Here is a 27,811-nt window from a genome sequence, read left to right on the forward strand (position 1 = left end):
TTCTTCTTCATAAAAACTAACGTGTATAAACATTGACATATTTTGGGCTTGTTGCCTGATAATTAAAGAGAATTATATCTGTGTCAAATGTACTATTTTAAAATTTGTTACATTCTTAGTAATGTTAAAAAGCAATATTTGGATCAATGTGTGGTATGGATTTTTGTAGATTTTTCTACTCACTGAGGCATGCAGTCAATACCTAATTTCTCTAGAGATATACTGCATTTAACATATTGAGCTTTTTTAAATACTTCAGACCTCTGCATTGAGTGTATAATACCTGTTTTAATTTGACATCATTGATGACCATAAAATATGATATCTAAATTGCATTTTAAATGTCCATTTGTTTGTGTAATATATTCAGTATCAAGGAAAGAGATATATACTTTTTTTTTTTTTTTTTTTTTGCCAATTGCTACGGTAGATGAAATCCAAGGCTTGTGTTATTTTTTGCACAGTTCCCTTTCACTCTAATCTAGCACTCCAGCTTACAAAATATATGTGAAATAAACTGAGAGTGTATTTTCATGTTACCAAACTTGAGGAAATGATGTAGTTTACACAATATTTATCTCCTCAAACAATAATTCAAAAAAGGGAACCCATTTTTCAATTATGATATTAAGGTAAATGATCAAGCTTGAATCCTGTTAATAGCAAACCATTGCTTTCTATTTTTAGAAAGTCAGCCATGACTTTTAAAGCCTTAATATAGGTCTTGAACTATTTGGTTGAGATAATAATGCACGTTGGCCAAATGTAAGATACCTTTGTGGAATTTAAGAAACAAAATAAACAAGCTAAGGGAAAAAACAAAAAACAAAAAACCAGAAAGAGAGGCAAACCAGGAAACAGACTCTTAACTCTAGAGAACAAACTGATGCTTACCAGAGGGGAGATGGTGGGGGAGGGGAGGGCCGGAATGGGTACATAAAAGTAAAAGTAAACAAAACAAGACAAAACAAAAACACCTTTGCTCTGTTGAATAACTATACCTAAGCCTCACACAATAGTGTTTCATTAAAAAAGAGAACAACTAAGTTTTAAAATTTTAAAGGTACTAAAAGAATAAGAGAGACCTGAGTTTAATGTTTTATTTGAAATGTGACATATTGCATTCTGTTTTCCTAATATCCTTTTTGAAAGTGTAATAAATCGTGGCCACCGTGAAATTTTTCAGCTCTTTATACATCTTAAGTCACAAAATATAGTAACATAAGTTATTAGTAGGGAATAGAAGAGTAAACTAAATTGTTCTGCACATAGTCACCGTTCACTTCTTCAGGTGAGCATCTCAGTCAGACGTTTTCTCCCTTCTTAGGTCATTTCAGGGCGTATAAACTAGTATTTCGAGCATTCCGGTCCTGTCTTCTTCAGGCAGAAGTTTTCAAGTTCACTGTATTATTTCCTACCAAATCCCGTTTTCCTTCATCCTTCATATTACTCTATATAAAAATAAAACTAAACAGAAAACACTTTAGGCAAATAATCAGATCCAGTTGGGGATTAACCTTTATGCTTTCTTCTCCCCCCCCCATGTCTGTTGCATTCCATTTGGTGACCTGGTCCCAGATATGTTTACTCCAGTTTGTCTTTAGAATAAAGACCCATTCTCTCAGTTAGCTTATCTTGTTCTCTGACCAGCTGAGCTGATGGTATCCAGTGTACCCTCTGAACACTGGATAAAGTCACGTTTTACCAGACACCCTTCTTTATCAGAATGAAATAGGGTTTTTTTTTCGTTTTTGGTTTTTTTAATATTTGTTTGTTTGTTTCTTTGTCAGAGAGAGAGAGAGAGCGCACAAGCAGCAGAAACGGCAGGCAGGGGAGAAGCAGGCTCCCCACTGAGCAGGGAGCCCATGTGGGACTGGATCCTGGGATCCTGGGATCATGACCTGAGCGGAAGGCAGACACTTAACGGACTGAGCCACCCAGGTGGCCCAGAATGAAACTTTGTCAAAGAAACCGTGTGGTGACAGGACAGTTGCATGGATAGTCTTGTTAGTGCTGCACCTCAGACCTTGGTTATTCCCTGCCAAACAACCATATGTCTTTTGGTGTGTTAAGTTAAAATTCCTGCCTCAAGTACTCCCCTAACTATACAAGTAGTTTATGTAATGCAGTTTGAATGGTGCTAAAACTAAGGGGAGAGGCAAAGTAATTGTTAGATGGAGATCTGGATTACAATGCAGAGCTCTGTCAGTTTTTGCTTCGTGATTCTAAACAAGTTGCTTAACTTCTCTGAGCTTCTACTTTCTTATTTATCAACAGGCTTAAATAGTACTTTATATTATTGTTAGAATGATTAAATGAAATAATATAAAAGCGTTAAAGTGTCTGGCACAGTAGCAGATCCATAAATCCATAAATCATGTCAGTTGTTTTTATTTTAATTAAGCATTCTAGTATCCTCTGTTCCTGGAATCTGGTTTCTAATGAGATAGAATTCAAGTCCCCACCCATGCCTTTTTTTTTTTAAGCTCTTGTTACTCTTGACAGTACTTTGTAATTTAGAAATTGTTAAACAATGGAGAACACAACAGACTTTCAGTGAAGAGTCATTTGCTTTGCTCCACATTAATAAGTTAAATAAAAGCTAGATGCTAAATTATGTTTTAGAACTAACATGGGAGTGTAGGGGAAAAGTATTAATAACTAAATCATGCTACATTTCTAAGCAGTACCATCATAAGTAAGAGTTTGATTTTTTTTTAGGAAATCTATGTGAAAATATACTACTGTTAATGATTACATTAATTATCAAATTGAACTGAAGAACTTTATGTATTATAATAAATTAAACAGAGACCAAATTCTACAGAAACAAAATAGTTAATAATATATTTCAACTTCCAAACTAAAAGGATTTTTATAGCTCTATATTAATCATTCTCTTCAAATATAATCCTTATTTTTTAATTTTTACCATTTTATTTAATTTTTTTTCAAATGCATAGGAAATAATCGACTAGTATAATACATATCCAAATACCCAATTCCTGGCTTTATAATTATTACCTTTTTGTCATATCATCTATGTCTTGAGGATGTAGTTTAAAGTCAATTAAAGGTATATGATCAATTCATTGTGTTAATTACACATAAACGGAGATGCTAATATTGCCATCTAGAATATTTATTTTTAATTAGTTTAACAGGTATTAAGATGACTTCTCTGTACAGTAGATAGAAAGAAGACTAAATCATTGGTAGAGTCTTGGATTTGAACATCATTAAAACACACAGAACTTTGCAATTTGTTTCTCTGGGAGGGAATTTCAGGGAGAGGTCTCTCTTTAATGGTGGGAAAGAGTGACTGTAGGATTTTTTTTTTTTCTAGCATTACATGTATTTTAATGGAAATAGTAGTAAAACATTTACCTAACCATAGTTATCAATATATATGGGCAATAAAAAAAATAAAGGTTGAAAAATGTGATAATATATATTAAGTAGATAAGGCCAAACTATAATAGTGAAGTAAAGTTAACTCTCAAGGGGCTATTTCAGATGAACACCAGTTTATGAAAGATTGGCTTCAGAAGTCTAAATGACTTGTCATTACTTACAGCTTCATATCCGTTCATCCCTCCGTTGGAGGAGGGGGGAAGTGACTGGAAAGGTTTATTCCATTTTAATTCTGATTATTTTTCCTCAAAGAATCTCTTGTGTGTAGCCTATGTCATCCAAACAGGTGCCAGAATATGTTTTGTTTTGTTGTTGTTTTTTTTTTGTTTGTTTGTTTTTTTGAAAATTAGAGGATGTGAATTTTTTTTAAGTGGTGGCAATCAGGAATTGCCATAATCGAAAAGGAACTTGTGCACAAATCTGTGCAAATGGAGCCGTTCCATTATTAGGGGGAGATTTATTACTGAAGAAATCAGGACCAAACAGCATGGTAGAGACTGTGTTTTTATTTTAATAGGAGAGCCAAGTCTTGCATTAGGACATTGTCGAAGCTTGTGAGAAAAGCAGACGGTGCCCCTGGGACTGTAGCATTCTGCTAGATTGAAGGGCCTTTAATAATCCAACACTCTAATAGCAGTTAGGATAGACTCTGTGGAACGGCTAATCTTGTCTTCTGCTTTTATAATAACTCATGTGTGGTAACCAAAAGTAGTTACGATGTGCTCACATCTTCTTAGGTGACTTTTTAAATTAAAAACCAAGTTTACAGAGAGACTTTTCAGAGTTTATTTAATGAAAGATAATAAAATAGGATACCTATTTACAGCGGGTTTAATAGCCACACATTGCACTTAGATGATTTTATATCCCCCCACAGATGGACGAACATTCAAGTAAGGGCAGAAATGTAAATACCGGCCTATTGTGTTAGAACAATTTGGAATGGTTATTACATTTGGTGGGATCTCATTAATGCTTTAATTGTTATTCCAATAATAGTTGTTCTATTTTGACTTTTACATTAGATTCCACTATCTTTTCAAATAAGACACCTTGAAAAAACACAAGAATCATGATAAAATTAGTCTACAGCACTTAATAGTCTGATATAAATGGCATCTACAGTGGCCTGAAAATGTTCTGTATTTTTTGATGAAAAGCCATCCTATTTTGAATTCTGAACGCCTCTGTGTGGCTTCTAGATCTATGTCCAGCTACCCCTGCACACCATCATCTCACGGTTACATTTTTCTGTTCAGGCTATTTGACCAGAATTTCAGCTTAGCACTATTTATATCTAAAAATATTGGTTAAAATTTTAAGAACGCTGTGCCCCCAAAACAGTGGGTGTTTTTTTATCCCGTACTTCCCATTTAATTGCAGACTTTTGAGGCAGACCTGTGTTTCCATCCTGCACACTAGATGGCAGTTTTGTCATATTCTTCCAGCTTTCAGCGCTCCTTGCGGGAGTGGAGCAGGAAAGGCCATCAATGTTTAGTCTGCACTCCGAGGGTCTCCGCGTGACCAGTGCAGACCCCATGGACTTCCTGGAACATATGTTAGCAATTTAGCCGCAGACATTTATTTCTTTGTTTTACTGCTTGGCTCTTTGAGAAAGTGTCGGTGCCAGGTTATGGGTTGTCTGGATCATGTCAGAGGCCATGGAGATCAAGTTCATGTGACAGGCCAGACGAAGGAAGGATGAAGTTGGAGGAGGCGAGGAAACTGACCCTTACTTTCAACAGCCACAAGTCACTGCCTGTCTGTGGACTGCGGCCAAAAGCCCAGGCGTCTAAGTTTTCATCCAGCTGAACAAACAAAACACGTTTGCCCATTTGGCTTTTTCATATTTCATCAGCAGTAGTTCATTCGGTGATTTCTCTAGGTCTCAAAACTTGCTTGTCCCTCCTGTTTCTCTCTCCATGCTTCCTCCCCCTGCAGCCCTGTCCAGAAGGAGTGACCTTGAGACCCTCGGCTACTGCCTGCTGCGCTGGTCCTGTGGGGGGCTACCCTGGGAGCGGAGCCTGCGGGACCCTGTGGCCGTGCAAACTGCCAAAACAAAGTACGCATTTGCAGGTATTCCACCCCGGAGGGTAGGGGCTTGGAAGGGACACATTCAAGGGCATTACTAGCCATTCACCCAGTATGATAACCAAAGCAAATTTCTGAAATCTGAAAAACATTTTTTGAAAGACCAAACGCCTGACCAACTTCACATCAGTTAAGGTAGCACCTGTGGGGTCACCGGCACGTGCGCTGTGACGTGGAATGTCAAGTGAAGTGTTTGTTCTTTTACGCGGTGTTTTCCAGAGCTAAATTCTGGGTGGTGGTGTTTTCAAGGAAGGGTCGTTTCAAATCAGCGTTGTACAAGTACGCGGAGGTAGTCTGCATTGGGTGTGATTGCTATTAACTGTGGGAAGCGACAGTGAGGCGGGACAGAGAGGGCTTGTATTTTTTAAGTGAGAGCAACTTACCTTTTAATTCTGTGTCTTGGAGGGAGTGTGTTTTGTTTCTTAAGGAAGAAACAAAACTTTTACAGGAGGTGTTCCTATTAGAGATGATATTGCAGCCACATAAACGCTTTTAATATTCCACATTCAATTTTTATCACTTAGAATGTGTTAGCATGAGAACTAGGTCAGACAGAACAGATTATGTTACTATTTTGCTAATTTCTCACTGATAAGGCCTACAGGAAAGCAATCGCATGCCGCTCAGAATAGCCAGTTTTCATTATATACTAAGATATGCTCAACAGTAGTTGTCCACAGATACAATACTGCTATTGGAAAAGGCAGCTGTGTTTGAAGTAAGGTGAGTCACAACAGAAATTTACAAAAGGCGAGCTGATCCATAGAAAGCAGTCTTCAGATTCACTGTGCTCTCAGTTCTTAACACAGAGGGCCTAGCCTGCAGATGCGGAGTAGTACAGTTTACATTTGTAAACACCGACATAGTATATGAAGTATTTCTCCGCTTGGAATCTTGATCATCCCAGCCCCTTGCCCCAAACGAACACATTTATATAAGTCAATATTAGAACCATCTAATCAGTTATTTACTGCAGTGATTAATGTGCTCGTATTAACCAACATTTTTCAATATATGGGTCAAGTCAAAGCACAGTAATGGGCATATATAAACAATCTCAGTATCCAGTTTTTCACCTCAGTTCACCTGATTTGAATAATGTGCTATATTTAAAGACTTGGATTTTAACTCTGATGATTTTATGTATTTTTCTCTTTTAAGACAACTGTGATTTGTTTTAGTCCTTTATCCATATTCACATATAGATGCATTCTGTGGTGATAGCTAAAGAATATACCTACATGTGTATATTCAAATATGATAATAGGGTATCATGCAAAATAATAAAATATAATGCTAATAAGCATAACTTCCATTTATATTTTGGGCACCCTTACATTAATGTCTTCATTTTGATTTGATTAATATAAATCTGTTAAGCAATAAAGCTAATATGTAGTGAAGTTTATAATTAAGGTAAACTATAGACATTTTTAAACTTCGGCTAGTAAGTAATGTATAATCATAAGTCATTCAACTTCTAAGAAGGTGCACTCTGAATTTCCTCGTAAGGGCCTGCTTGCATATATGGCCGTGATACCGTATCTCCCTCATACCCTTTATTTTCCTGACGTGGGGTGACACCAGATCAGTGCATTTCTTGTTGCAATTCTGCCTGTGCCCGAGTTTGTCAGTCAGACAGTCCTATCAATAATTTTAGTTGCATGTTTATATACTGGTGGCTGAGGCAAATTAATAGAACTGTGCTTGTTTCAGCTAAAGCACTAGAAGGGATTAGAATAATGACTTTTCTTGTTTGTTTTGTGGTTTGAATATTACTTGTTAACCCATTGGATCATAGAATAGCGTAAAACACTGCCCAATGGAGAACAGTATACATAAATAATTAAATAATTTGCCCCTTCCCAAGGATAAGTACCTGAGGAAGAATCTCCTGAAAATCCTGATACAATTTTCCTATGATTTTTTATCCTGTTTTTAAGAAAAAAAAAAGTCACGATAGATTTCCCTGCTTCTACATTTCTGCATGTCCAGACTTTGAATGAAAGCATTTATACTATAAATCTACATTCAGTTTTTAGCTAATTGATATAAAACTGGTCAGTGAGAATTGAAGGATCTCCCCCACCTCCACTTACCCTCTTTCCCCTTCCAGGTGGGTGAAAAAAAAAAATATTTAAAGGCATGACAATACAGGTGACCCACCGACAGAGAACTTGAGTTTTGTTTACTAATCAAGACAGTGAATCACAGGACCGTAAACAAATTCATTGAATCTTACTCTATTTTGTTTTAGTCTGTTGGATGAGCTTCCTGAGTCAGTGCTTAAATGGGCTCCTTCCGGAAGCAGCTGCCGTAAGTCAAATTCTACCACCTTCTCCCATATGATTTAGTGGTCACCACATTTCTACAATTGTCAGTCTTGTTTTACAGTTTTTGCTTAATCCACCCACTCCCATTCCCACGGGGGTGGGAGGAAACTCTGTACACTGGGTTACAGATAAATTGCCTGAGAAGAGAACGTTTAGATCCCCTCTTGACATTAGAACACACGAAGGCTACAAGAAAATATTTAGGCAGCCTTCTAGGCTTTGCTGACTGCATTGGTCATGTTGCCGGGGGTGGGGGAGAGGCAGGGAGAGAGGAATCCTACACAGGTTTTTTGGGTTTTTGTTTTTCCATTTTATTTCTTTTCAGTGATCCGAAATTCATTGTTTATGCACCACACCCAGTGCTCCATGCAATAGGTGCCCTCCTTAATACCCACCAGCAGGCTCACCCAACCCCCACCCCCGCCCCTCCAAAACCCGCAGTCTGTTTCTCAGAGTCCACAGTCTCTCATGGTTTGTCTCCCCCTCTGATTTCCCCCAACTCACTTCTCGGTTTAATCATCAACTGTATCTAGTGCCTATAGAGATGACATTCTGGTTTTGTCCCTTTGTATATTGTTGAAAGAAGATAAAGTTGATCTAAGGAAGGACTACTTTCGGTCAGTAATTTAAAAAAACCAAATCATTGAACACTTGAATGCTGTTTAAACCTGGGTTGTACTCTGAACAGCCAGCAAAACAAATTTTGAATTGGCAAAGTCATATAACCTTGGGATTTGAAGGTATGTTTCATTAAATGGTTTTCTCTTTCAAGTTAGTATGGATCGTTTTGGAATTCTTTAATTGACAGTATTATCAGTAAAAATAGTAAGTCAGTTCACAGGTGCCTGTCGTTTGCATATGCACGCATGGCACATTGTTCACCAATTTAATAAATGAGTTCGATTGTCTTATAGAAAAGAGGCAGCTTCTGCTGTCGGGCTCACTTTTTCTCAGAGACAGATAAGCAGAATGAATCTCGTTTTCTCTATATTGGGCAATCTCAAAGTTAGCTTTTAGCTGACTTATGAAAGTGAATGTGTACACTGACCCTCTAGATAAGGTCAAATAGCATCAGTTTCCATCTGAGAGTTTAAATGTAGAGTTAAATCGTCTTGAACTTATATTTATAGCCTTTCTTTGACAAGAAACCAAAATGTTCATTTCCATGGGAAACGAAAGAGGAACAAAGCAGTTCTGCTTTTCCTCCTCCAAGTCCTGAGCTTGCCCCCGTGTGAGCCTCCAGCTTCCCAGCTCCTGTAGTCCCTCTTCTGACAGAGGAGGGGCTCTCCTTGGCTGGGGCGGGGGCGGGGGGGGGGTGGGGAAGGTAGGGGGTGGGGGCTGTTGGGAATGAGAAAGCTTTTCGTTTCTGTAACTGCACTAAGTAACTTGGTCCAAATGCCAGTATTCCTTTTTGGCTAATATGCCTATCAGCATTTGGACTAAGTTATACAGCTTATGTTTTACTCAATAGGACAGCAAAAAGGAGAAATGAGAGATGTCAAAGAAAGTTTTCTCTGTGTATCTCCCTTACCTTTTCTGCCCCTCCTGCACAAAAGGTAACTGTTCAGCTCATAATAGAAAGGAAAGCCCTGATGCCCTGGGTTGCACAAGATGAATGCTTGTGGGCCTGTGTATATTCTGGGACCCTTCTATTACTGGAGATAAGAAGATCCGAGCCACAATGAGAGATGACAGGAAGGCCAGGTTCTCCATTTTCAGTACCAACCATTTATTTGGGTCCATCCTATTATTTTATAAAATGCAGATTTCTATTTCTAAAGCACGGAACATTGAAACTTTAGTATTATCTGAAGATCTCTTGGTTGTACTTAGGAGTGGGTACTACAAGCATGATAATCCAATGTGTAAAACGGTTTATTACTAAGGCTGTTGATGAAATAAAACCACCAAAAAGTTTCCAATATGCATGTCCAGCTCGTGTTATAGTAATAGTTGCATAGGTTTCTGTCTCCTGAGGTGATAGTAATGATACTTAACATTTCATTAGCTTAAAAGCAGATGATTCGAGGATATCATAATTTCATACTACTCAAAGCATTTTGTTTTATAGCTCCAGAAATAAGCCAGTAAATTAAAAAGTACACTTAATAAATCCAGATCTTGGAAGGCTAACATTTAAAGCAGTAATACATCACAGTAGTCCAAGCTTTGGATTGATAATAATGAATTTATAAGAAGGGGCTTTTCTTTTCTTTTTTAAGATTTTATTTATTTATTTGAGAGTGAGACAGAGAGAGCATGAAAGGGGAGAAGGTCAGAGGAAGCTCCCCCTGGAGCAGGGAGCCCGATGCGGGACTTGATCCCAGGCCCCTGGGATCACGACCTGAGCTGAAGGCAGTCGCTTAACCAACTGAGCCACCCAGGTGCCCAAGAAGGGGCTTGTCTTTTTCTCCCTTTCCTACCTCACCCATACCTCATTTTTCCAAGCCCCGGACCCAAGAAGACTTGGCAGCACAGCTGCCTTCCACTGGGAGAACTCCAGGAATCTTGCATGGTCTTCTAACCATGACCTGCACAAATTCTCCCACAATATTCAGCTCTCTTCTCCACTGGGGATATTTTGGTTAAGAACTGTGATAACATATACCAAACTTTGTTTACCAATCTCAAAAGGGCCAAAGAGCAACAGAATATTTACATGAAAATGGTAGTAAATGTAATGTAATCTTTTTTATCCCATCAGGAATCAGAAGCCTGCAATGGGCTTCTGGAAACAGGAGTTACAAATGTGATAAAGCCATACCATTTACTAGTTAACAGAGATGTGGTTGATGGAATGTTACATAACAGAATGTGATACACCTTACAACATTAGACAAAGAAGAAAGCTAGGAAGAAAGGAAGGAAGGAAGGAAGAAAGTTAGGTTGCATAATTGCTGCTGTATCCAGAAGAAAAGGAAAAACAAACAAACAAAAACCAAAAACCCTGGAGCCTAGAGTTCTCATTTTAGCCACAGTAGCCTTATGGGCCTAGAACATGGCTGTGGGTAATGGGGTATGAAATGGTCACTTTAACTTTGGTAAGAGGAAGGGATGGTGACTGTTCCTTTCGGAATTTTTCCCCTGTAGGGGGTGAAATTCATTGTCTGCAGTTCCCTTTTTAATGGAGATGGGCCTGGAGGGGAAGGGAAGGATTAGGAAGTCACTCCTGCCAACCCACAAAGCTTCCCAGATTTTCCCAGCCATGGGGATGTATCAACTTAGTGAGAAAGTAAGAGGTACTTATGTCTGTGTGAGTGAGAAGTTTTTGAACGGGAAAGCTTATAAAAACTAGTTTGTGGAGTATCTAAACATCTCTGCAAGAAAGGAAAATATGCTAGATTTTAAGAAGTATCGGGTATTGTCATATACTTTCATCTTGAATTTAGATTGAATCTCCACCTGAAAAATGCAAAACTACATTTAAGGCATCAATGTTTATAAAATTGGGTCACTAAGTCTAATTGTGTTTAAGAGTTCATTCATATTTTGCCGGGGGGGGGGTGGGTGGGTGGGATTGCTATGTAGTTCTAAGGAAGAGATTACATTAGAAAGAAAAAAGTAGCAATATCGCATCCTTCTGCTCTGTCCTTAGGAGGATGACACAAGTGAAGGCACCCAGCTGGCTAAGGATGGAGGGCTCGAGGGAGGTCTGGTGAACTCTAAACTTAGTCATGGCTAAAAACCTAGAATTCGGGGCGCCTGGGTGGCTCAGTGGATTAAGCCGCTGCCTTCGGTTCAGGTCATGATCTCAGGGTCCTGGGATCGAGCCCCGCATCGGGCTCTCTGCTCAGCAGGGGACCTGCTTCCTCCTCTCTTTCTCTCTCTGCCTGCCTCTCTGTCTACTTGTGATCTCTGTCAAATAAATAAATAAAATCTTTAAAAAAAAAAAAAAACAAAAACCTAGAATTCAAGGCCATTTCTAAATGTACTAGTATCATCTCAAAATCAAAGCCTGAATTAAAATTTACAGTGATATTTTTTTCCATCAAAGTAAGGAGGTTTATAATAAGTGACACTTGTTTGTAACTGAATTTTTAAAACTTTAACATAAAAGAAGTATGAAGCATGCCTGGTCTATCATATTACTCATGTAGTTCTTAGTAATTGCACTCCGTAAGTCAAAATCACTAACTATAATCTTAAAAATTAGCTTCTTTTGATTAGTGAAAAATAAACATACCAACAAAGATATGGAAAAAATTACTAGTTTCTCCCATCTTGTCACATCTCCAGGTCACTGTATTTCAGTCATTTTGGGGTATCATTTGAAAAGTGCTTTTCACCAAAGTGTTCACTCATAGTTTCTTCAGGATGTGTGTTGTGTGCATGTGTAAGAGAATAGAGAGGTTTTGATGACACTAGAACCTTGACAATTCTTGCCCATTATGAGTAACATTTAAAAAAATTTAACACTTCACAGGTGAAATAGCCGAATATTTGGTATGTGCTCATAATTTGGCATATGATGAAAAGCCAAACTATCAAATGCTCAAGAAAATCCTGAACCCAGGTGGGATACCTTTAGGACCACTGGAGTTTTCCACCAGAGGAGAGGGTGCAAATGTGCATATCCCAGACAATCAAAAAGTAAGTAATTTAGTCCCTGGGACCCTAGGATTACCTTCTCTGAAGCTTTTCTACCAAATGAAGTTGTTTGGGGTCTCAGAAGGAGTCTGACAACCCAGTTTCTTGCTTATTATATGTAATTACTAGTTCTCCTCACTCAGCTCCAAGAAATTTTGTTGAAAGTTCTTTTGACCTGTTGTCTCCTAGAGAAAAACAGGAGGAGCCATAGCCAATTTAGTGTATTGTTAAAGAAAGAAAGCAGTGACTGAGGCCACAGAGATATGACCACGGTCAGATTAAAGGCTAATCTGACTTTACTCATGAGAACCTTTATTTGCTGATTTTCTTCAGATCTCTTTAGTTACTTCCCTCTGGTTTTGCTTACCAGTTCGGTCATAATTTGGTGGCAATCATAGTGATACTCTTAAATTTAACTAGATGACTTGTGTGTACTAATACTTCAATCTACAATTTTTTTTTTAAAGTTACACCTTTTTATCCTTTACTCTGTAATTTTCCAACTGACTGGCTCACACCAACTTAAAAAAATAGAACTTGAAACAATATACAAGAATTAGGACTTAACATTTCTCAGAGGGTGGGGGCAACTTGAGACTGCTGTGAGTGGCCTTACTGGGTGGGAATCCAAGTGTCCAGTCCTTCCTTGATATGGTCCATATGCAAAAGATGTGGGTGGTGGTGGTGGGGTTTCCTGATGCGTGTACAATAAGGTAGGGTCAGGATGCCATTCATTTTTAATATTTCTTATGAACTTTGGATCATCGCAAGTGTTCACGAGCCAAGAATGCAGGATGCAAACTAATGTGACTGATAGGCTGCGAGATGAATGGTGAGTCAAGTATCAGTGCACAGATGGTTCTGATTTGCTGAATTTTGTAGCTGCTGCAACTGAAGACATAAAATATCCTTCTAGTCATAAATTAGCTCTTTGGAAGCAAAACCTTGGCACCAGAGCTTTACAACCTTCAATTAGTAGGGAAAGAAGTATTTGAATGACTGTGGTATTGACATCTGTAGGCCTGCATAGTAATCATTCCTAATAGAAGAGAATATCTGTTTGAGGAGGTTTTGCATGGCTAATTAACTACCAGTGAGAATATGTAATTTTTTCATGATCTCCTGATTGTCACCTTTCTCTCATGATACAATTACATTTTATTGTAGCAAATGCCTCACAAACCAATTGTCAGCACTATTTACGTATTGCAGAAGGCAGAACAAAAGTTCATGTTTAATAAAAAGCCAGTGGATTTTGATCTTGGTAATTACTGAGACTTATTTTAACAGTTTTATTGACTTTTGTGTTTTTATCACTTTTGCAACAAAACAAAGAGCCATTTCCTTAACATAGTATTTCCCTTGCAATAATGGTCACCACTTAATCTACACTAATTTAAGTAGATTTTTTTCCTTTCTCGTAGCTTTTCAGTTTCATAAACTTAATTTAAATATAAAGGAAGCCATTTTAAAAACTGATAGTTATATTCTCTGATGTAAAATTCTAATTATTATTCACCAGAATTTTCAGTTTCATCAAAAGCAAAAGATGTTTGTTGTGAAACCATTTTTATGCAGATAATAGAACATAAAACATTTTTCCAATGTGTATTTTTCCAATGAGCCTCAATCAAAAATATTTTATTCTTCCCTTTTGATTAGAGCACTTTGATTATGAGTAAAAAGAAAACACAAAGAATAATGTGCATTCTTAAGACCTTAGTTAATTTCTAACAGTATGACCAGCCCCAGTGTATAGACAGTAAGATAATTTGAGGGTATATTCCACAGCAGATCAATATTTATTGAATAATGACTTAACTTCTGTAGTATTTTAAGTGCACAAATGTATTTAATAGTCATAAAAATGGGTTCACCATGTGGCTAAACCCAAAGTATCTGAATTTTTATTTTTAAAGTTTACAGATTTTGTAATGTTGCAATAATCAAACTCGACAATGTTTAAAAGCAAAATATGACAATGTAAACTGTTATGTACTCAGTTCCCGTGAATGAAAGTATAGGATAGTTTCTGTGATTGACTACTTTCATAACAAAAATCACTTTAGGTCCGGAATGAGCACCAATCACATGGCTCCAAATTTCTTTCTTTTTAATCACAGACAGAATCCCCTTACTAATAACTAAAAACATCTCTTGTTACTTCAAACATGGCTTACTTTAGTTATTTAATAGAATACTGAATGAATTCTGGACTTAAAATTTTTGGACAAAGACACTTAAAAACAAGTCAGTGAGCCAGAAAACATACAGAGTTAGATAAACAAAATATTTATATTATTCAGTATTCAAAAGAAAGTTATAAATGTTTAATTTGTCCAAGTTATTACCCTCAGTATAATTGTTGTGCCTTTTAAATTTAGTGTTCCTAACAAAAATTTGTTTTGGTTAGGTCTAGAAAATACCACATCACCATAAGAATCTTGGCAAACTTACAGCATGTTTTTGCAAAAGAAAAATGAGGTATTTTTCCAATACTGGGTTTTATTAGGCATCATAAACTGTTCCTGTAAACTGAGCTGCTGCCTTGCACAAGTCCTCAAATACTGTTACTAGAGTTAAATTGGAAATGAATTTTTGTCAAGACAGGAGAGACACTGATATTTTTTTCCTCAAAAGCAAATCTTTGGGGGCATTTGCCTCAATCAAAATGATGGTCTGTGTAACTGAAATCACTCTTTAGCAGCTCCGACGGCTCCTGAGGTAACACTGTCAAATTAGAAGAATCTATCATCAGGGCTACCACAGTCTGTTGATGCCTTCCACTGGGATTTAATGTCCAAAATTCACTGAAGGAAACCATATTTCAGTAAGAACGCTTATTGAGGTGAGCTGAAGCTCTAGAATTCCCAGATGAGAATGCTAAGCCAAGCTGGAAAACCAGCATTACTGAAGACCTCCATTCAATCCTTGAATAGCTGTTTCTTCAAGAGCCAGTAGTGGACCCTTTGATCAGCTTATCACATCTCCCTCGGTGTTGGGATACCCGAGTCCAGGCTGTAACAGCACAGAGACCTGGGCATAATGAGCCACCCAGCCTTCCGAAATGCTCGACCTAGACAGAGGAGCAACTGTAGGACAGTGAAACATTCAAGCTGTCCTACATTTCAGACAAGTGCAAGTTTGTCCTTTCATTTACCCTGAATCTGAGGCTCCTAAAGCAAATCCAGGGGTGAATATATTATTATTGGTTGTAGTAATCCTTGCATTGTACTTAAAAATTTACACAATTCTTTCTTGAGCCTTCTCAAAATAATTCTGTTAAGCTTGTCTTCATATTTCTGTGTGAGAAAAGGAGAGTATAAATTCTCAGCTGTGAGCATATTGCTGGCTTACTGAATTTTAGGAGGCCAGAGTATTCCTGATTTCTTAGAATACCGTGAAGTGCTGGTGGAAGATTAAATAAAAAATGCCTTATTTGAATAGCCACTTTCTTGAAAATGACCCAAATTTGGACAGTATCATTTTGTTTGATTATGTGAGATGCCCAGAGTGTTTCCTGTACTTATTTATGTATTTGAGAAAAGTTTTACTTCTGTTCACAACCGAGAGTAAAACTTAAGCATCCCATTCCGCTCTTACCGTTTCAAAAGTTTCCCTAGAAGTTTTTCATAAACTGGATATCACTTTATTAGCTAGAAGTGCTTATGGCAGCACAACCTAACCATCTAGCCAACTGACAGCAGATCCAAGAGGCACCATCTCTTCTAGAAAGCCTCACGGAGGACTGACTATATTAGATCAAATTTTGTTTGTACAACAGAGGCTCCCAGGCGAAAAACCGTTCTACCTAAAGTGCCTAGCATCCAGGAGGCTTTAAAAACCTCAACTAGTATCTCAACTAACCCTTTATATCATGAGACACATTTTCACGATGATGGGCAAGCTAGTCTTTTATTAGGATGAATGGTGTACAGCAGCCTTGGGAAACCCTTTGTTTCACCCTGTGGTGTGATGAGCATTTATCACCAAGATGACTTCAGTGGGAGAGAGACTCAGAAGATGGTTACCCACACGAATTTCTCCAGTAGTTTGGGAGAGTCGAGTGGTGAAAATAAAAGAAACCCTGAGTGATGAGGGAACAATTCCAGTTGTCAGGTTACTGAAAAGCAATGACTTTACTCTCCTTTGAGAAGCTGGAATCCAGGAGGAGGGGTGAATAAAGAATGGTGTTGTGACAGCTTAGACCTAGCCACAAAACACCAGCATATTTTAAAGGGAAGGAGTGAACACATTTGGCAATAGAAGCTAAAAATCGAGAGACTACAAATTAAGGCTCTGCTTGCCCAGCCAATGTAATTCATCCTCCGTTTTGGCACTGGCTACTCCATTATTTCCCCTTGTGCTGTTCCTATCTTCTGCCCCCTATTTAACCCATGAAAAAAGGTGATGGCACTTTCAGCTGCTGTAAACATGAAGCTGCTGAGCAAATACTTCACATAAGGGTCTTCACTGTGGCTTTCAATCTTCCAACTCTATTGTGGGATCTGCCCTTCTATTTCCGTGTCTACTTCAAGGTTATTGAGAGTCAGTCATCCCCCAGAAAACACCGTGGTGTGAAAAAGAAACCTCAGAGACAGCAGGCTTGTTGTAGAACTTAACCTCTGATACTGGTTCACAGTACTAGGTGACATGAACTGTGACTCATCTGCTGAAAGGTTAAATTACCTGTATAAAAAAAGTAAGCAACATCATAAGCTCCTTTTATACGTTCACATTAATTAGGCTCACTTCAATGGTAGAGAACTAAGATTCTAATTAATAAGAATTTAAACTAAAAAGATGTATTGGATCCACTCCCAGCAAAGGTTAATAATGAATTCATGTGCAGTTTGAGAATGTGACAGTTTTCTGTAAAAATGCCGTTTTCAATAAGATAATTTCTAAAGAGCGTACAACAGTGACACTAATTTTAATTGGTCTTGTACTATTGATGAGAAAGGTCTGGATCTTGCCAACTTCTATATTCTTTCCATAACATCCATTTGTTCGTTTCCTCTTTATTTCTTCCTTTTTACAAACCTTGGCAAGTTCAGAATTTTCAAGAATCTGGATGTGAATTTTTATTTTTTTTAAACAAGTGTCAAAAGTTTTCATTATACATGATTACTCTCTATCAACAGGTTGTTTCTCTAAAGGCTGCCACAAAGCAAGTCAATCAGATGCAAAATAGGTTAATAGAGAAAAACATCCATAGTGAGAGGAGTGCTGAGTCCTGCTTAACAGGGAGAAAAGTACAAAAAGTGGAGCCACCGACTGGATTGCTTAGCAGTGACACAGTTCAGGTGAGAGGCTTTTTGTTGTTTCTTTTTACCTTCATGTTGCATTAGAATATGCCCTATGGGAGTAAAGAAATTGTATTTTCTCCTGAGGGCCAAGGTTGTATGGTTTTGTTAAATGAGAAAGGGCAGAAAACGATCCTATCCAGTGGATAAAATCAAAGCAGCCGACACCAGTCATCACAGAAACAGAACAACAGTGAGCACATTTGCGTACAGATCTGATTTCTTTCTTTAGCCTAAGAATGTAATGAAGTGCACTTAAACTTTTTATGCCATCTATGATCCATTAGGGACTCTTAACATATTCATCTCTGATGTGGGTTCCTCCAGCCTCACCCTTACAATCGAAGGTAAGTGAAGAGTCTCCCTGTAGATATGGTTGTATTTTAAAATGATGCATTTTTTAATGTTATTCCATCATTTGGTCGGGTAGTGACCTTCCTTTAGCAGAGGACTCGCCCAAGCAATAGCAAGAGTCCTTCCAGAGCTAACCTTTTTTTGACAAGAAGAAGCATACAATGTATTTATATCTCCAGTGAAAAAGAAATTTTTTCCAAAATGACCAACATTTTCCATCACTTATATACCGTCATTTTCCCCCAAATGGTTTGAGGTAGTTTAAGATGTGGAACAGGATCGTTTAATACCACCATCTTCCGTTCCCCCCCCGCCCACCCCACAGATTGGTCTATCAGGCAGCTGGGATGTTAATCACTAAACTGAACACTGAATTTGGCTCTGAACTTCTTGGCAGCCAGGACGAAAATTAGACATATACAGGTTGGGCATTTCTTATCCAACTAGCAAGCATGCATGTTTATCCAGAGAATGCTCTTTAGTACTAGTAAGAATCTTTTGCAGTTATAGTTCCCATTTATAAATTTACAATACTGCTTGCTGACAAATTTTTGAGATTTCTTGAGTGTTCTTTTTCAACTGTTACTGTCCACCGTAATCACTTACGTATGGAGGTAGGGAGGGACTATAAAAAAAAAAAACTGATGCCCAGGTTCTAAGCAAAGACATTGATTTATTTTAATTGGGATAGCATTGTGATACATGTGTACAGATTTTATCATTCCAGAAAGCTCTTTGTTCTCTTTCTCAGTTAGACCCTTTCTCCCAGACAACCACTGTTCTGATTTTCATTACTAGGCTACTTTAGCGTCTTCTAGAAAGTCACATACCATATAGTCACACAGTATAAACTCTTGTGTCTGGCTTTTTTCACTCAGCATGTATTTTTTTTTTTAAGATTTTATTTATTTATTTGACAGAGATCACAAGTAGGCAGAGAGGTAGGCAGAGAGAGAGGGGTAGGCAGTCGGTGTGGGGGGGGGGAGGCAGGCTTCCCGCTGAGCAGAGCCCCCGATGCAGGGCTCTATCCCAGGACCCTGGGATCATGACCTGAGCCAAAGGCAGAGGCTCCGACCCACTGAGCCACCCAGGTCTCCTCAGCATGTATTTTTGAAGTTCATCCACATTGCTGCATATATATTAGTCATTTCTTCTTTTTCTTGTTGAGTAATACTCCATTGTGGAACTACATCATAATTCATATATCCAGTCTCCCATTAATAACTGGGCTGCCCCTGGCTCTAGTCACCATGAATAATAGCTTTGTGTCACAAGTCCTTCTATGGATACATTTTGTTTGTCCTGAGAAGTGGAACTGCTATTTCATAGGGCAGATGTATGTTCACCTTAATAAAAAGTTGACAAATACTTCCATTTTATACTCCCACCAGTAATCACAGATCTTCCCCCAACATCTGCTGTTGGTCTTCCTAATTTTAGCTATTGCAATATTTATGTATTAGTATCTCCGTTGATTCCAGTTATCATGTACCTGATAATTATTATCTTTGGGCACTTTTTCATGTGCTCACTGCCCATCCTGTATCTTCTTTCATGAAATGTCTTGATCCATTTTTATGTGGATGATTGTCTCTTTATTACTGAGTTGTAGGTATTCTTTACATATCTGTACTATGGATATGTTCTAGTGTGTAGCCTATCATTTATCTTAACAGTGTCATCAGTGAGCAAAAACTGTGTTATTTTTCTTTGAAGTTCAATTTGTCTTTTTTTTATTCTGTAAAGAAACCTGAGAAAATTTTGCCTATCTTAGGGTCACAGGTTACTACACCTTTTTAAAAAGGCTTATAGTTTTAGTTTTCATTTTGAGTCTCTGAGCCATGTCAGATATTCTGGTGTATGGTGGAAGGGGTTAAGTTCCTTCTCTTGCATTATAGAGAGCGAGCTGTCTCAGCACCATGTGTAAAAAGATGTTCCTTTTCCTAATTAAGTTTCACAGGAATCTTTTTCAAAAGTCCCCTGACATTCTAAGTAATGGTCTGTTTCTGGACTCTCTTCTCTTCTCTCAGTCTCTGTCCTTATACCAGAGCTCCACTGCATCAATTACTGCAGCTTCACAAGTTCTGAAATGAGTAGAAGTCCTTCAACACTTTTCTTCAAGAATGCACTGGCCATTTTAGATTCTGTCCCTTTCCATAAAATTTAAGAACCAGTTTTTTCAATTCCCACTAAAAAGCACCATGGGATTTTGATTGTGACTCTACTCAATCTAAAGATCAGTTTAGGGGCAACACACTGGAGTCTTCGAAAGCATGAAACTGATACTCCTCTCCATTTGTATAGATCTTTCATTTCTTTCAACAGTGTTCTGTAGTTTTTTTGTGTAGACATCTTACACATTTTCCATTAAAATTATCTCTAAATATTTTAAATTCTATTGTAAATATAATTTTGTATATTGACCTTGAATCTTGTGATCTTTCTAAATTCACTTTTTAATTCTAGTAGTTCTTTGAAAGATTCTTAGAATTTTCTACATCATCAGGCATGTTTGTGAATGGGAGTTTTACTTCATCCTTTCCAACATGTATGCCTTTTATATCTTTTTTTCATGCTTTATCACACCTGCCATCAAGAGTGGGCATTCTTGCTTTGTTCCTGTTCTTTGGTGGAAAATATTCATTCTTTAACCATTAAATATGATGTTAGCTATAGGTTTTTTCCTAAATGCCCTTTATCAGGCTGAGGAAATTTCATTGTACTTTATTGAAAGAAAACAAAATTTAAGTCATGGATGTGTATTAAGTAATTTTGGGGATCTCCTGATCATATGATTTTTCTCCTTTACTAGTATAAGGAATTACACTGGTTTTTGAATATTAAATCAACCTTTTGTCTTTGGATAAAACCCATTTAGTCATGATGTGTTGTCATACTGAATTTGATTTGCTATTATTCCATTAAGGGGTTTTTCTTATATCTACATTAATGAGAGATCTTGATCTGTAATATCTTTCCTCATAATATCCTTGGGTGCTTTTGTTTTCAGGTCATTGTATCGGTTGGAGGTGTCTATTTTCAGGAAGTATTTTACTAAGATTTGTCTTTCATAATTGTTTAATAGAATTTAGTAAGAAAATCATCTGAGTCTAGAGTTTTGTAGGAAAATTTATAATTATGAATAATGAAATTATTAGATTTTCTTTTTCTTCTTGTGTCAATTTTGGTAATATGTATCTTTCAAGGAATTTGTCCATTTCATCTAAGTTATCACATTCCTCAGTATTATGTAGTTCATGATACTATTATTAATCTTTTAACATCTTCAGTATCCATTTTGATTGCCCCTTCTTTCATTCTTGATAATGGTAACTTTTTAGTTTCTTTTTCTTTTTTTGATAGTCTAGCTAGATGCCTATCATTTTTTTTTTAAGATTTAATTTATTTATTTGACAGACAGAGACCCCAAGTAGGCAGAGAGGCAGGCAGAGAGAGAGAGAGGAGGAAGCAGGCTTCCCTGCAGAGCGGAGAGCCCCATGCGGGGCTCGATCCCAGGACCCTGGGATCATGACCTGAGCCGAAGGCAGAGGCTTTAACCCACTGAGCCTCCCAGGCTCCCCGATGCCTATCATTTTTATTGATCATTTCAAAGAACCAGTTTTTGGATTTGTTGATTTATCTACTGTTGATTTTTTTTTTTTTCTATTTCACTCATTTCCATTCTTCATCATTTCCTTCCTTTTACTTATTTTAGGTACTCTCTTCTTTCAAGCTTCTTAAGATAAAAGCTGAACTTAAGTCTCTTTTCTAAAATGTATAGTGGGGCGCCTGGGTGGCACAGTTGGTTAAACACCTGACTCTTGGTTTTGGCTCAGGTAGTGATTCTGGCTTCATGGGATTAAGGCCATAATCCTCAATCCATAATCCTGTGTTGGGCTCTGTGCTCAGTGTGGAGTTTTCTTTGTGTCTGTGAATACTTTTATAAATTAACAGAGTTTGTCCTTTTCTTTTGTACAACCTCACAAAACTTCCTTTTCATCTCTCCATATCCATTTAATATATTCATTGTAGTTGAGTTAAATCTACAATCTATTTGATTTCTTTTTGCCCTGTTTATTCTTTGTCACTTTTTACCTCCCTCCTGCTTTCTTTTGGAGTAATGGAGAATTTGTCTCTCATCTCTTCAATTTTTAAACTATACTTTTTGGGGTTCTTTTTTGGTTTCTGGGCTTTTGTTTTTGTTGTAGTGGGTACTTTAGCTCAGCAGGCTATGGCCTATGGGCCAAATTCAGCAAGCCACTTAATTCTGTAAATAGTTATATTACAACCTAGCCAGACTTATTTGCTAAGTCTCTTACATATTGTCTACAGCTTCTTTCATGCTATAGTGGCAAAGCTGAGTAACTGTGTCACAGACTGCCCCAAAATCCTAAAATATTTACTATCTGCCTTTCAAAGGAGAAGTCTGCAAACCCCAGCTCTAAAACAACTCTAATAGAAATAAAATGTAAGCCACAGATGTAATTTTAAAGAAACAGGTAAAGTTTACTTTAATAATATACTCTAATTAAATCAATATCTAAAACATTGTAATAAAAATTGAAACATTTTATTTTTTTTTTCATAGTAAGTCTTCATAATATGGTGTGTTTACTAACAGCACACCTTAATTCAGACTAGCCATATTCCAAGTGTGCAAGTCATATGTGGTCAGTGGCTACTATATTAGCATAGCTCTAGAAATTACAATATACATCTTAAGCTTAGATACCACAGTCTACCTTGATCTAATATACCACTTCATATATAATGTAAGAACCTTGTGAAAACACATTTCCATTTATCCCCATCCTTGTTGCTATCGTTGTCATACATTTCATTTTTATAAAACTAATTAATATGTAATTAATTCCACAATGCAGTTAACTATGGTACTTTAAAAAATCAGTTTTATTTCAAATTAAAGGAAGAAGAAAAAGTCTTAAATATCCCCATTTGAGTTTACAGTTGGTTCATTTCCCTTCCTCCTGGAAAAATTCCTTTAGGGGCACCAAGGAGGCTCAGTCGGTTAAGTGGGAAATTCTTGGTTTCAACTCAGGTCATAATCTCAGGATGCTGAGATCAAGCCATGTGTCAGACTCCCCACTCACTGGGGAATCTGCTTGTTTCTCTCTCTGACCCTCCTCCCATCCCTGTTCTTTCTCACCTTCCCGCTAAAATAAATACATAAATCTTTAAAAAAAAAAAGTTTGATTAACATTTATTGTACTATAGGTTTCCTGGGGACTAATTCTCTCACTTCTTACCTGTCTAAACTATCTTTATTTCACCTTTACTTTTTTTTGGTGTGGGGAGAGGGGGAACTATTTTACTTCCGAATTTATTAACATTGTAACATAATTGCAACAATAACAGAGAGCTCCCATGTACCCTTCACTCAGCTTCCCCAATGACCATCCTATAACCATAGTATAATTTTCAAAACCAAGAACATATTAACTACCTTATTTGGTCATCAGTTTTTTTTTTTTTTTTTTTTAAAGATTTTATTTACTTGTCAGAGAGAGCGAGCAAGAGCGAGCACAGGCAGACAGAGTGGAAGGCAGAGTCAGAAGGAGAAGCAGGCTCCCTGCGGAGCAAGGAGCCTGATATGGGACTCGATCCCAGGACGCTGGGATCATGACCTGAGCCGAAGGCAGCTGCTTAACCGACTGAGCCACCCAGGCGTCCCTGGTCATCAGTTTTTACATGCATTTGTGTGTATGTTCCTATACAATTTTACTATATGTATAGAGTAACCACCACAATTACTCTACAGAACTGTTCTAGAAAGAAACTCCCTTACAAAGAAACTTCTGTGTGTTGCGTTATAGGGGCACCTTCCCCCTTATCCTAATCCCTGGAAAGCACTGATTTGTTCTGCATTAGTATATTTGATATCTTCAGCATGTTGTAAAAATCAAATTATAAACTACATAACTTGTTGAGATGGGCTTTATTTCATTCACCATAATGCTCTAAAGATCCATCTGAGTTTTGCATGGATCATAGTTTAGTTCATTCCTTTTTATTAATAAGTACATAGTATTGTGGATGTAGTGTTGAACATGTGAGTTTCCACTTTTTTACCTTTCACCATTTAGTATGTTAGCTATAGATTTTGGTAGGTGTTCTTTATCAAGTTTATAAAGGTCACTTGCATTTCTAGTGTATTCAAGTTACCATGAATGGGTACTGATTTTATCAGATGGTTTGCTTTATCAGTTAGTAATATAATCATATGATTTTTCAGCTTTATACTGTTGCCACAGTGGAAGACGTTTATTAGCGTTTGAATCAAGACACTGAACTAGTCTTTGACTCCCTGAATAAACCGCACGAGGATATGGTGTATTATTCTTTTCACATGTTGCTGGATTCAATTTGCTAGTATTTTGTTGAGGACTTTTACGTCTGTTAATGAGAACTATTGGTATACAGTTTTCTTTTTATTCTGTGTCTTTGTCTGGTTGTGGTATCGTGGCAGTGCTGACCTCCTATTTTCTGGAAGAGAATGAGTAGAACTGCTGTTCTTTTTTTCTTTCCTGCTCTCTTTTTTTTTGGGGGGGGGTGTTGTTTTTAAAATGTTTGAGAATTCTCCAGTAAAATCATCTGGGCCTAAGGATTTTTTTCCTTTTTAACTATGAATTCAATATTAAGAGTGGTCAAACTTCTCTGCAAAAAGCCAGATAGTTAAATATTTAGGTTTTACAGGGTCACATGGTCTCTGTTACAACTATTGATCTGTGCATTGTAGCACAAAAGCATCACGCACAATACATAAACAAATGAGTATCAATGAATTCTAACAAAATTTTATGGCATGTAAGTTTGAGATCCACAAAATACTTTCCCAACCATTTAAATATGTAAAATTCATTCCTAGTTGGTAGCTCTACAAAAACAGGTGGTGGGTTGGATTTGACTATCAACCACAGTTTACCAACCCCTAATCTATTTCATCTTGAATTAGTTTTGATTATTTGTGGTTTTCTATGAATTGGTCCATTTTATCTAAGTGGTCATATTTTTGTGTAGAAATGTTCATAGTATTCCCTTATTTAAATCCTGTAAATGGCTGTGGAGTCTGTAGAAGTACTTTCTAGATATTGGGAGTTTTTCAATTATATTGGTTCTTTTTAAAGAATGAGCTTTTTTCTCTTTTTCTGTTGTCAGTTTCACTGATCTCTGCTCTTCTTTCCTCTATGGATTTTTCTAGTTTCTTGAGATGGAGACTTAAGTCTAATTATTGAATTGAGACTTCTCTTTTTTCCTAGGTATTTAATATTCTAGATTTCTAGCACTGTGTTAGATATATTCCATATATTTTGATATATTTTCATTTACTTCAGTATGTTTTTATCTTGTGTCTCTGACTTTTCAGAAAAATGTTAATTTTTTTGAGATTTTATTTGAGAGAGTGAGAGCAAGCTGGGAGAGGGACAGGGAGAAGAAGAAGCAGGCTCCCCACTGAGCAAGGAGCCTGATGTGGGGCTTGACCCCAGGACCCTGGGATGACCTGAGCCAAAGGTGGACACTTAACCAGCTGAGCCACCCAGGTGTCCCAAAGAATGTTTTTAAATTTTCAAGTGTTTGTGGAGATTTTCCTATTTTTTCAGTTTGATTCTTCGTTTATTTTCTCTTTTCTTTCTCTAGTTTGTTTTTAACCGTTTCATTTTTTCCTAATGTAGTATTTAATGCTATAAATGTCCTGTTAAGTCCTGATTTAACTACATCCCATAAATCCTCATGTATTATATTTTTTGTTTAATTTTGTACTTTTTCATGAGACTTCTTTCGATACCCTGGCTATTAGAGCTAATTGTTTGAAGACTTTTTTTTCCATTTTCTTTGTTACTGATTTCTAATTTATGTTATTATTTGAAAATACACTTTCTATACTTTTTAAATTGTTAAGGTTTATTTTATGACCCAGGGTATGATCAGTCTTGCTGAATGTTCCAATGGCAATTGAAAAGAACATGCATTCTTCTGTTTTGAGGTGGAGTTCTCTATAAATATCACTTAGATCCCATTGGTTTCTGGGGCCAGTTTTTTTCTATAGCTTAACTAGTTATCTCTCTTGTAGTCTGTTAATTGCCTAGAACAGGGTTTTCTATTTAGAAGGATGTGGGGTATTGCCTTTTCTTAATGCATGGCAATGATGGGTCAGTAGGCTCCTCTCCACATTATCCCTTGAGTATCCGCAGCATCTGGCAGGGAGGGAGAAGTACCACCTCAGTTGTTCAGGCTGGAAGTGGCTGACAGGGCTCTGTCTCATAAATAACCCCAGTGGGAGAGGATACTGCTTTGTTAGTGTGGGGATGGTCTTGCTGACAAGTCTCTGCTTCAGTCTCCTCAGTGAGGGGAGTGCTAACCAGGTGTGCTCCCTGGTTAGCTGAGGGTGGTGATACATTGACAGGACTCTACTCCCCACTTTCCACACCACCTCATGGGAAGTGGGAGGGGGACAGCTTTTCTCATGGTATTCATCTAGAGTACAACAGGTATAGTCAAAGTATTCTGAACTGTATACTTGCCTTCTGGCTGATCCATTGTTCAAAGACAGCAGGCTTTTCTTGGAACTTTTTTATCTGTGTATATTCCTGTTTCAAACTGTAGACCACATTATAGCCCAGGCTGGGTTAAACAGGCATTAAAAAGGAAGGGGGTTGGAGTTAGACTAGTGGCTGTGTCCTTCCTTGTGTAGTAAGGCCCTTATCCAGTCTGCCTTCTATTCTACAACTTGGAGAAAGTTCTGTTAGTTGCTTTTGTCTAAAACTAATTAGTAGTAATTAGAAGAAGGAATTAAGTTGAATGTACTTACTGTCTTGTCTGGAATTAGATGCCCCTCACCTTCACTGTGAAGGGTTAACTGGATATGGGATTTTTCATTCTGAACTTAAAGATGCTATTTCCTGTCTTCTTGTTTGTTTGTGTTTTCTAGTAAGTTAACAGTTACTCTTATCATTGACATTCTTGTATGTGTCTCTTCTTGCTGCTTTTAATATTCTTTATTTTTGGTTTTCTTTTTTTTTTTTAAAGATTTTATTTATTTATTTGAGAGAGAGACAGTGAGAGAGAACATGAGCGAGGAGAAGGTCAGAGGGAGAAGCAGACTCCCCATGGAGCTGGGAGCCTGATGTGGGACTCGATCCCGGGACTCCAGGATCATGACCTGAGCCGAAGGCAGTCGTCCAACCAACTGAGCCACCCAGGCGCCCTATTTTTGGTTTTCTAGAGATGGCTGTCTTTATGTTTATTCTGCTTTGGGTTCATTGGGTTTTTTTGTTTTTATCTCTGGGTTGATAATTGTCATCAAACTGGAAAAGTTTCAGCTCTGATTTGTTTCATGCCCTTAATCCCTCTTCTCCTTCTGAGATCCAAATACATGCAAGTTAGAATAATTTACCTTTTCTCACAGCCCTTTTCTGAGGCCCTGTTTTTTCAGTTTAGTCTTTTATCTTGCTGTGCTTCAGTCTGATCCTTTGCCTGGCCTCTAGTTGATTATTAAACCTAACTGGTGGATTTTTAATTTCATGTACTGTATTTTTCCATTCCAGAAGCACTTTGTAGTTCTCATTTCTCTGCTGAGTCTCCCAATCTGCTCATTAGTTATGTTTAACTTTTCATTTAAGTCTGTGAACATACTTACATAGAGGTTTCATTGTCTTTGTTTGGTAATTTCACCATCTGGGTCACATCTATTTCTCTTCTTTTCACATT

General features: G+C 37.4%; 1 protein-coding gene across 4 annotated transcripts in view; it reads left to right on the plus strand.

The window, feature by feature from the left end:
- Nucleotides 1-27,811, plus strand: part of VRK2 (VRK serine/threonine kinase 2) — a 120,280-nt gene that overhangs the window by 87,815 nt on the left and 4,654 nt on the right. For 2 of the 4 annotated variants that reach the window (XM_045077863.1, XM_045077864.1), the window contains exons 9-13: nucleotides 5,356-5,476; nucleotides 7,763-7,821; nucleotides 12,262-12,428; nucleotides 17,570-17,731; nucleotides 18,019-18,078. In XM_045077863.1, coding sequence (XP_044933798.1) covers nucleotides 5,356-5,476; nucleotides 7,763-7,821; nucleotides 12,262-12,428; nucleotides 17,570-17,731; nucleotides 18,019-18,078 — 569 coding nt within the window. Of the gene's footprint in view, nucleotides 1-5,355; nucleotides 5,491-7,762; nucleotides 7,822-12,261; nucleotides 12,429-17,569; nucleotides 17,732-18,018; nucleotides 18,079-27,811 lie in introns of all 4 variants that reach the window. The other 2 variants (XM_045077866.1, XM_045077865.1) reach the window with 2 other exon arrangements.

Source organism: Mustela putorius, unplaced genomic scaffold, assembly GCF_011764305.1.
Source record: "Mustela putorius furo isolate JIRA1106 unplaced genomic scaffold, ASM1176430v1.1 tig00000224_pilon_pilon_pilon, whole genome shotgun sequence".
Taxonomy (NCBI): domain Eukaryota; kingdom Metazoa; phylum Chordata; class Mammalia; order Carnivora; family Mustelidae; genus Mustela; species Mustela putorius.